We start from the raw sequence: 11,595 nt of genomic DNA, 5'->3' as shown, positions 1-11,595 counted from the left end.
CTTACAACCATCCATAACTCCAGTTCCAGGAATGCCAGTGTCTTCTTCTGACCTCCAAGAGTACCAAGCACACAGTAATTCATCACGCCCGGCTCTCTTGGTATTTTTAAGGCAGGATTTCTCTATGTAACCCTGGCTGTCCTGGAACTCACTCTGTTGACCAGACTGACCTTGAACTCAAAGAGATCCGCCTGCCTCTACCTTCTGAGAGTTGGGTCAAAAGATATGTGCCACCGTACCTGGCCCAAAATAAATATTTTAAAAAATATTTATTGAAAAAAATAATCCCAAATACAGTATAGTTTTATTACATTCATTCCTAGTTTTATGCATTAGATATTTGGGCTTACCTACCCATTATATCTAGTGTTTTGTAATTTCTGGTTATGTCTGCTTTACCATATTTGAATGTTTTTTTTATATGCCAAACATATATAAGTGAGATCATAAAACATTATCTTTCTATGTCTGGTTTATTTCAATAAATCTAATGTCTTCTAGGCACATGAGTATTTTAATTAAAGGAAAATCTCATCTTTTATCTAAGACCCGAGTAACATTTTCTCGTGCATGTGTGTGTTTTTGTTTATATATATCATACAGTTTATTAATTTGTCCAGCAACAAATACTTACAATTATTTTCGTCTTGACTGTTGACATTGTAATGAATGTGAAAGGGCATATATATTTATTTCTTTAAAAATTGTCATATTCGCCGGGCGGTGGTGGTGCACACCTTTAATCCCAGCACTCGGGAGGCAGAGGCAGGCGAATTTCTGAGTTCAAGGCCAGCCTGGTCTACAGAGTGAGTTCCAGGACAGCCAGGGCTCGAAGACCAAAAAAAAAAAAAAAAAAAAAATTGTCATATTCTATCTATACAAGTCTATACTTGCCATCACTCCACAAGAATTTGTTTTTTTTCTACATCCTTGTCCATATTTGCTTTTTGATAATAGAAATATTTTTTCTAAAAGATTTATTTATTTATTTATTTTATGTATATGAGTACACACCGTAGCTATACATATGGTTGTGAGCCTTTGTGTCGTTGTTGTGAACCGAATTTAGGACCTCTGCTTGCTCTGGTCGTCTCTGCTCACTCTAATAAATAAGTACACTGTACCTGTCTTCAGAAACACCAGAAGAGGGCGTCAGATCTCATTACAGATGGTTATGAGCCACCATGTGGTTTCTGGGATTTGAACTCAGGACCTTTGGAAGAGCAGTCAGTGCTCTTACCCACTGAGCCACTTCGCCAGCCCCCGATAATAGGAATTTTTAAAATTCGGTTTTAATAGAATGAATCTATAGTACTATTATATATTAATCCTGCCAATCCATGAGCATGGGAGATCTTTCCATTTTCAGAGCGCTTCTTTAATTTCTTTCTTCAGAGACTTGAAGTTCTTGTCATACAGATCTTTCACTTCCTTAGAGTCACACCAAGGTATTTTATATTTTTGTGACTATTGTGAAGGGTGTTGTTTCCCTAATTTCTTTCTCATCCTGTTTATTCTTTGTGTAGAGAAAGGCCACTGATTTGTTTGAGTTAATTTTAACTAATCAACTGGGTAGAGACAGGATCACTATGTTGTCCTGGTTGGCCTGAAACTCACTATATACAGAGCAGGCTGGCCTTGAATTTACAGAGATCCACCTACCTCTGCCTCTTGAAGGATAGGATTAAAGAAGTACAGCACTATACCCAGCTCTTTGTTTTATATTTTCTATAGGTGTTTGCCTTTGTACATGTCCATACAGCACATGCCTGCAGTGCCCCCAGAGCCCAGCAGAGAGCGCTGGATTTCCCAGGGTATAGCTATAGACCAGTTATAAATTGCCAAGTGGATTCTAGGAATCAGACGTGGATCTTCTGGAATAACAGCCATTGCTCTTAACCATGGATCTATTTCTTCAGCCCAGTAATAGGAATTTTTTTTTTTTTTTTTTTTTTTTTTTTGGTTTTTCGAGACAGGGTTTCTCTGTGTAGCCTTGGCTGTCCTGGAACTCACTCTGTAGACCAGGCTGGCCTCAAACTCAGAAATCCGCCTGCCTCTGCCTCCCGAGTGCTGGGATTAAAGGCGTGCACCACCACGCCCGGCTAGTAATAGGAATCTTAATGGGTGCTAAACGGGACATGGTATCTCATAACCATTTGATTTGCATTTTCCTATTAATTAATAGTATTGGATGCTATTTCACATACCTCTTGGCAGTCTTACTTTTTATTGTCTAGAAAAATATGTAGCCATGATTTGCTCTTTATTTAAAATTGTGATTTGTGTGTGTTTGTGTGTGTCCATGTGAAATTAGTATATGGAGGCTCAGGTAGATTTCAGCTGTCTTCTGTAATTGTTCCCATCTCCCTGTCCCAGGCAGCCTGCCTATAGGAGTTTGAATGAGTTAATGGACATAGTTACCAAAGAATAGAACTTGTCTAGTCAGTTTTGATTCTCATTGTATTTTTCTGGGCAAATGTACATGTATACAATATAGAACATTTCTTATTCCTTTGGGGAGCCTGGTGTAGGTAGTTACTCACACCTAGAATCTCTCCTCCTTCATAGCAGGCTCCTGGGGTTCTTTGAGTGCCTTAGGGGCAAACTTGTTGAAGTCCACTTGAAGTCAAGTGGTTCTGACCGTGACTGTGCATCCCAGGTCACCAGCTCGTGCTTAGGCAGAGCTCCTTTTCCTTCCACCCTTCTGCTGGGGCTGTTCTGCTTGCCTCAAGTAGAAACTCTGCCTATTTACGTTTTTGAGATGGCTCTCTCATTGAAACTGTAACTCCATCAGTTTGCCCATTCCCTGGCTCGGTACCTGGACCGTGGGGAGCTTGACCCAGGCCCTTATGTTTGTGTGGCAGGTGTAATGGACTGAGCCATTTCCTTAGCCCCACATGATTAACTGTGCTTTTGGGTTATTTGAATTCTTTATAAAGCTTGTATATTAGGTATATATTTGCAAACCTTTTTCTAGTTTTCTGTTTCACTTTATTCATTTGTTCTGCAGAAACTTTTGAGCTTGATATATAATCCCAGGTATTTACTTTTGTGGCCTGAGATCATGTTATGTTAGCAAAAAAAAAAAAAAAAATCACTGCCAAGGCCAGTGCCTGCTCCCTCTGTATTCTCTGGCTGCCCTCGCATTTCATCTTCTCTCATTTTCATCTGGTTTTTCTGTATCATGTCTCTAATTTCATTCTTGTCTGTGTAGAAATCCACTTTCCCCAGCATGTGATGCCTTTAAAAAAAATGATTTTTTTCCCTCTCATGATCTCTTGCTACTCCTGTAAAAGATTAGTTTATCATATGTGTTTGGCTTGTTTTGGGACTTTCTATCCCTTTCTGGTAGTCTGTAAGTTTTTAGTTCAACACCATGTTTTGTTTTGTTTCAAATGTGTATGGGTGTTTTGCTAATATGTTGGTTTGTGCTACATAAGTGCAGTGCCTTTGGAGGAGGACTTTGATTCCCTGCAACTGCAGTTATATGTGGCTGTAAATTGCTATTGGGTGCTTGGAATCAAATTTGGGTCCTCTGAAAGAACTATTAAAAAGAACAATTCCTTCAGCCCCCCAATATGTTTTTAAAAATTATATCCATATAATATAATTTTAAATACCTACGATGTCTTTTACAATTGCTAATATGGACATTTAAACAATATCCTACTGCTTTCCCAGTGAAACCGCTCAGAGGGTGATGATGCCTGGATTAGATCAGCAGAACCCACCTAGTAGAGGGAGAGGACGGGCTCCCTGTGGCTGTCCTCAGACCCACATGTGCACACACACTAACTAACTAAACAAATGCAATCTAGTCCATCTTTCTCTTTTGTGTTGTTTAATTTTTCTTTTTTAAATCATTTAGCAAATATACAGACACATTTAAAAAGGAAAAGGACTAAAAAAAATACTGAATTAAAACATAAATGTGTACAATTATTGCCAGGAAATTGAGAAGATTCAGGGAAGAAATTAGAAAAATCTTGAATGACTTGACTTTCTTTTTTTGTTTGTTTGTTTGTTTTTTTGAGACAGGGTTTCTCTGTGTTCCCCTGGCTGTCCTGGAACTCACTCTGTAGACCAGGCTGGCCTCCAACTCAGAGATCCGCCTGCCTCTGCCTCCTGAGTGCCCGGCATGACTTGACTTTCTATTTCCTAACTTTACTCTCAAAGAAATAGTATTGAAAAGGAAAGGAAGTCACTAAAAACCTCAGATTTAAATGGAGTGCTGGTAAATGATTCTTTTGATAATTTCCATTCTGCTACCTGGTTTCTCAGCATGGGTCAGTTTGTAAAGTAATAGGCTATCTAGGCATGTTTTACATGTCTGTCACAGTGGAACAGGACATCAACAAAGGTTGTTAAACAAGACTGAATTTCTCTCTTGCTCCCTCTTTCGGCAGAAAGTGTGTAGAAAGTCATGCCCATCACAATTTCTGGCCCAGAGCAGGCAAACACATGACATTCAACAAGACAATGGCAAGGAAAACTCAATGGAACAAGGGCTGCCACAGTGCCCCTGAGCAAGAGAAAATAGAGGGAGACAGTCCTGGTTAAATTATTAAAATTCAAGAAGTAAAAGACGAGGAGGAATTCAGGAAGCATCCAGTTCCTTCTCAGGGTAGAATAGTGTCTGGTTCTAAATGTGAATAGTGCTCAATCTAGTGGCAGGAGACCATGAGACAATAGCTTAACGTTCCTAGAAAAAGAAATTGAGATTCAAAAATATTACACCAAACAAGATTAAGGCTTAAAGCAACAGGCAGGTATTTTTAGATATGAAATCACTAAGCATCTAAAACTTACTATAGAATTTGTAGGCAATGGAATCAGATAAACAAAGAAAGAAAGCCATGGTAAAGGACTGGTAGTTATAAATAAGCCAGTGTAGGTTTTAAAAATTCACATCAAGCAATATTAAATATTCAGTTAAATTTTAAATGGCTCTCTAACAGGTGGAAATATTGAACATTGACAGAGTTAACAAAATGGCACAGCTTGCAAATACCTACACCTTAGTGTGTTTAGAATCTTTAAAGACATGCTTTTGAAAAGTGTACACAAAATGATTTTCTACTTTGTTGTTGTTGAGACAGGGTTTCTCTGTGTAGCCCTGGCTGTCCTGGAACTCACTCTGTAGACCTGAGACCAGGATGGTCTCCACCTGCCTCTGCTTCCTGAGAGCTAGAATTAAAGGTGTGGGCCACAACTGCCTGGCTTTCTTGCTCTGACTGTTTGATCCACATTATCTTGATTTTAAAACAAGGTATCTTGACTCTTAAAGCATTTTTAAAAAGTTGTGTGAGGTGAGGCTGTAGAGGTGGCTCAGTGGTTGAGAGCACTTGCTCTTGCAGAGGACCCAGGTTTGGTTTCCAGCTTGCACGTCCTTGCTCATAGCTATGATTGACTCCAGTTCTGGGGATCGACTCTGTCTTCTGGATTCTTCAGGGACCAGGCATGCATGTGATGCACTTACATGTATATGCAGGCAAGCACTCATCCACATAAAATAAAAATATTTTAAAAATCCAACCTATGTGTGTATGTTGACACTGGAGTGGGCAAGTAGCCAGCTGTATATAGGTTCTGGGGATCTGAACTCAGGCCCTTGTGCTTGCATGGCAAGTGACAGCCCTTTAACATGGACTTTTTGGATCTCTTTTTGTAACTTAGTTTTACAAATAAAAATCTTGTATTAAGCTTTTCATTTCTGTATTAGTCTTTCTCTTCATCCCAAAGAGATACTCTGTTAGAAATGTTAATACTATTCGGGTGACATTCAGGTGTGTCTAACCTTTTGACATTGTACATGACTTTGTTATCTACAAATGTGTTGTGCTTCATGCGTGGCTATCCTGGGATGCATATTGTGGGCATGCTGAATATTGTTCTGGAATAGGTAGAGTGGGCAGCAATTCATTTTGGAAGTAAGTATGACCTTTCGCTCACTCTGATGTCTAATAGGGGTGTTAGCAAAGGTTTAAATGTCACTTAACAATTTTCAGATGGTTTTTGCTTTGTTTTTATTTTTATTTTTTGGAATGTATTAGGCCTCAAGAAAGGAGAACTGGATATGAACAGTTTCACTCAGGACCCTCACCGGTGGATCATGATTCCTTGGAGTCCAAGCGCCCACGCCTGGAGCCAGTTTCTGATGCCCATTTCCAGCGTGTTAGTGCTGCGGTTTTACCTTTAGTTCACTCGCTGCCAGAAGGCTTGAGGTCGTCTGCAGATGCTAAGAAGGTAAATGTTTGTTTTCTTGTTCCGTGGAACTTAGGTTTGTAATGTTTTTGTAACCAATTTTAGGCAGAGTGCCTAAAAGAGAAGCCAACATTCTCACAGCCTCTAAAAGGTTAGTGTTATGGGAGTAAAGGTGTTAGGTAAAACTGCAAACCACAGACTAAGTGCTTCAGATTTCAAAATTGGTGGTACCTTTGACTTTTGAGGAGTTCAATAATTTTCATACATTGTTTGCTGCTTTGTACAATGTGGCCAGAGATACTGAAGACTCAGTTTTGTCGTATTTATCTTACTTGTGTGGTGGCAGGGAGGCTTCTGCACCAAGGCATGGATGGGAGGTTGGAGGACTCAGTTATCTCCTTCCGCCCCGTGGGGCCTAGGGTTGAACTTGGGCATCAGGTTTCATGGCAAGCACCCTTACTGTCTTGTGTTTTGTTTCTGGGGGGAAAAATTTCCCCTCTTTTTGAGACAGAGTCTCCATATCTAGCCCTGATGGTCTAGAACTCACTATGTAGGTTAAGCTGGCTCACAGAAATTCTCCTGCCTCTGAATTCCCAGTACTCCACCATGCACAGAAAATCTTGTTAATTTTAAAAAGCTCTTTTGATTTATTAACATAGGATGCATGTGCTCATAGGATAAAGTTTTATCTAAGGTTTAACTTTATATAAAAATTATAGAGAAATGGTTATTGAGTTATATAACTATTACACACTTAAGCTCTGGGTTCGAGTCTCCAGAACTATATAAACCAGGCATGGTATTGTGTACACCTGGAAAGTAGGTTTTCCTTGACCTGTCTGGGATACATGAGGCCCTGTTTTTGTTATTGTTTTAAAGTAAGAAAAAAAGAGATTTCAAAGGAAAAATATTCTGTAAATTTATAATTTGTGAGTGACAACCCGTTGCTCTCATTAGTTAACTAAAAGCTGTCTGTAGTTCCAGAGTAGTGTCGTATTTTGATACATGTACATTGTGGAATGATTAAATCAAATAATTGATATAGCCATCACTTGGATTTTTGTGCTTTTTTTGGAAGGGGGATGTTGGGCTTTTAAGACAGGGTTTCTTTTTGTAGCCCTGGGTGTTCTGGAACTTGCTCTGTAGACCAGGCTGGCCTTCAACTTCCAGAGATTCGCCTGCCTCTGCTTCCCGAGTGCTGGTATTAAAGGTGTGCACCGCCATGCCCAGCATATCCATCGCTTTATGTACTTAGAATTATTTTTGTGTCATAAACAATTAAAATCTTAGCAACTTTCAAGTGCACATGCATTATTACTAAGATTTATGTTTGTGTATGAGTGCTCTATATACATGTATACCTGCATTCCAGAAGAGGGCATCGGATCATATTATAGGTGGGTTTGAGCCATGATGTGGTTGCTGGGAATTGAACTCAAGACTTTTGGAAGAGCAGCTGCTGAGAAATCTTTCCAGTCACACACAATGCATTATTAATTACAACTAAATCACTTTTACTTAACTGCTTTAGATATTAAATGTTTTATGACATTTTGAATAACATATTAACTTATGACAGTTTTTTTGAGATTCAATAATTTTCGCCTTGTGTTTATTACTTTCTCTTATGAATGTTTGTTTCTTTCTCTGTTATATTCTTGTTATATTGCTGTGGTTATAGTTTTGATTATCTGTTTTATATCATTAAATCTGTACACTGCAGATGTTTAGCATATGTGGATATTTATTTTAGAAAAAGCAGTTTTAGAAGCTCTCCTGTCATTAACCTTTTCTGTCTTTTTTGTGATATAAGGACCTTATGTATCACACTCTAGCACCAAGCTACATTTCTACCTGGTAACCTTTTCATTAAAATATAGTGATGGTTTCTTAATATGATCTTCTTTAAAAATTTTAAGTAAAAATTGTGCTTATCTATGTGTGTGTGAGTGCAGAGTGCTGAGGAGGCAGACAGAACTCAGAGCCTCTGGAGCTTGAGTTACGCAGCGCAGTTAGCCTCCCGACAGGAGTGCCAGGAACCCAGCTTGGAGCCTCTGCAAGAGCAGTGGGCACTCTTAACCACTGTGCGTGCGTGTGCACATGTGTGTGTGTGTAGACAGCTTTTGTGACTTTTGGTTCTCTTTGTCTATCATGTCTGTTAATTAAACTCAGGTTGTCAGGCTTGGTAGTAAGTGCCTTTACTTGGTGCACCACCTCTCTTACCTTGTCTTCCTTACTGTGTAGTCCAGGGCGCTACTCTTGTAGCAATCCTTCGGCTTCCAAAAGTACAAGGATTACAGATGTAAGCTACCACACTCTGCTACTTGTTTATTTTTGTACAAAGAAGTAAATCTTGGTTGAATATTTGATGCTCTAGTGTTTTCCAGGGTTTATTGGTATTTTGGTTTTGTAATTATTAATGATGTGAATGCTGATTTGTACAAATGGCAGAAGTATGTCTAGGGATATTTCAAAAACTGTTGGAAATTTTGAATTAATCCCAAGTAACAATTCAGTGACTCTTTCTTTCTTTCTTTCTTTTTGTCTTTCTTTTTGTCTTTCTTTCTTTCTTTCTTTCTTTCTTTCTTTCTTTCTTTCTTTCTTTCTTTCTTTCTTTCTTTCTTTTTTTGTGGTTTTTTTGAGACAGGGTTTCTCTGTGTAGCCCTGGTTGTCCTGGAACTCACTCTGTAGACCAGGCTGGCCTTGAACTCAGAAATCCACCTGCCTCTGCCTCCCAAGTGCCGGGATTAAAGGTGTGCGCCACCACCACCCAGCTGAGAGAATCTTTAAAAAGAGTAATGAATGATATATCCAAGCTATAAAAGTATAAACATGTATATGTATTGCTTTATATACAGTTGCAAGTGTGTGTGAATATGAAAATTGAGTACCATAAGAGAAATAGTGCACTGCTGTTGAAGAGCAGGGGTGGCGTTTGTTTATGTCACCCCCAGGAGCAGTAGTTGGCATGTCTTCATTTATCATTGCAACTAATAAAGGCTGTTTGTATGCTGAGAGAGACAGAGACAGACAGACTCTACAGTGTTTTAAAGTTTATGTTTTCTGTTAAGACATTCTTGACTCTAACATTGGCTGTTAGTGAGAAGTAAATTGTTTTATGATTTTTCTTCTAAAGGATTCAGCATTTGGAAGCAAACATGAAGCTCCATCCTCTCCTTTGGCTGGGCAACCATGTGGAGATGACCAAAATGCTTCACCTTCAAAGCTTTCAAAGGAGGAGTTAATACAGAGTATGGACCGGGTAGACCGAGAGATTGCAAAAGTAGAGCAGCAGATCCTTAAATTGAAAAAGAAACAAGTAAGTGTGGCAAGCCCTCCCTGGTTACCGTCCTCCGTGTTCTAGAAGACGCTGCGAGAAGCTTTCTGTGAGCGTTTGTTCTGCTTACTCCTCTCTGCTGGTCGTTTCCTTCGTACCATTCCTTCATTTCTCCTGCTGTACTTGTACTGTACTGTTCTGCCTATAAGATAGGGTATGGCAGGAGTTCTCAACTTTCCTAGTGCTGTAACCCTTTAGTACAGTTCCTCATGTTGTGGTGACCCTAACCAGAACATTATTATTTATTTATTTTTTAAAGATTTATTTATTTATTATATGTAAGTACACTGTAGCTATCCTCAGACACTCCAGAAGAGGGCATCAGATTTCGTTACGGATGGTTGTGAGCCACCATGTGGTTGCTGGGATTTGAACTCGGGACCTTCAGAAGAGCAGTCAGCACTCTTAACCACTGAGCCATCTCACCAGCCCTCAGAACATTATTTTTTGTTGCTACTTCATAACTGTAATTTTACTCTGAATCATAGTGCAAATGTCTGTGTTTTCTGTTGGTCTTAGGCGATCCCTGTGCCCTGTGAAAAGGTTGCTCACCTCCCAAAGTGGTTGTGACCACAGGTTGAGAAGCACTGCTGTATGGTGTTTATGTGTAGTAGATGATAGTAAGGTTGCTAAAATGGTAATTTTACATATGGCAGTATTATGCATAGGTAGTCTCATTTTGTTTTCCTACAGTTAAAATTTTCTAGCATATCATGTCATTATTTTCAATAGTTTTATTTGAGGAGATAGTTGCACTTTGTTTTGTTTTTGAGATAAGTGCTCATTGAATATGTTGCCTAGGTTGACACTAAACTTAAGAGATTAAATGATCCCCTGCGTCACTTCCTGAGTAACTAGTACTATAGATTCATTCTATTAAAACCAAATTGGTGAAGCACCTTTTAAAATTGAAATGTATTTCACACCACAGTATTTATTTTTTCGAAGTGTGCAATTAAATACTTGTAATATATTAATAAATTTTTGCAGGTTATCACCACTATTGAATCTAGAACATTTTTGTCACTTTTAAAAGAAACCCAAATTCATTAATACTTAGGAAGTGGTAGAAACAGAGACTATCTTCTGGAATCCACTTGTTTGTTATTGTCTATGTGAATTATCCAGTTAGGTAGAATCCTATGACATATTTTCAAGAATTGCTTATGTTATATTTACATGAACATTTTAAAACTGTTAATAACTAAATTGATTCTATTGTAGAATCATACCATATTCATCTATTCATTAATTGATAAACATTTGGTTTGTATCTGTTTTTAAAGATTTATTTTTTTAATTTATGTATATGTGTGTGGATGCCTTTCAGAAGCCAGAGAGAGTTTCAGATTACTGGGGCTAGGAGTTATAGGTGGCAATGGACTTCCTCATGGGTGATGGGCACCCAACTCAGGTCCTGTAGAAGAAACCATCTCTGCAGCCCCATACCTACTTACATCTTAATTTTATTTTAAACTTTATTATAAAAAATATTATAAATAAAAAAACACAAACTGAAGTTAACCCATTTTCTTCCATGGCTACTTTATTTTATTTTAGGTTTTTTTTTTAAAGATTTATTTATTATTATAAGTACACTGTAGCTGTCTTCAGACACACCAGAAGAGGGAGTCAGATCTTGTTACGGATGGTTGTGAGCCACCATGTGGTTGCTGGGATTTGAACTCTGGACCTTCGGAAGAGCAGTCAGGTGCTCTTACCCACTAAGCCATCTCACCAGCTCCATGGCTACTTTAAAATAGTTATTATGGCTGGGCATGGTGCCATACGCTGTTAATCCCAGCACTTGGGAGGCAGAGGCAGGTGGATTTCTGAGTTCGAGTCCAGCGTGGTCTATAAAGTGAGTTCCAGGACAGCCAGGGCTATACAGAGAAACCCTGTCTCAAAAAACCAAAAACCAACCAACCAACCAGCCAAACAACCAAACAAAAAAACAGTTATTATGCTGTCACATTCATGTACTAGTTTTAAAATGGATTTTTCCCAGTCTTCTTGGCTATATATCCTGTGGGACTTAGGTGATAGAAGGGTTC

The 11,595-nt window shown here is 38.7% G+C and overlaps 1 protein-coding gene across 53 annotated transcripts in view; it reads left to right on the top strand.

Moving 5' to 3' along the window:
- Positions 1-11,595, top strand: part of Ncor1 (nuclear receptor co-repressor 1) — a 141,752-nt gene that overhangs the window by 28,294 nt on the left and 101,863 nt on the right. For all 53 annotated transcript variants that reach the window (XM_006532628.4, XM_017314369.2, XM_017314389.2 and 50 more), the window contains 2 exons: positions 6,054-6,246; positions 9,341-9,523. In XM_006532628.4, coding sequence (XP_006532691.1) covers positions 6,054-6,246; positions 9,341-9,523 — 376 coding nt within the window. The remainder of the gene's footprint in view (positions 1-6,053; positions 6,247-9,340; positions 9,524-11,595) is intronic.

The sequence above is a fragment of the Mus musculus genome, chromosome 11 (assembly GCF_000001635.26).
Source record: "Mus musculus strain C57BL/6J chromosome 11, GRCm38.p6 C57BL/6J".
Taxonomy (NCBI): Eukaryota; Metazoa; Chordata; class Mammalia; order Rodentia; family Muridae; genus Mus; species Mus musculus.
This window is presented reverse-complemented; position numbering and strand designations above follow the sequence as displayed.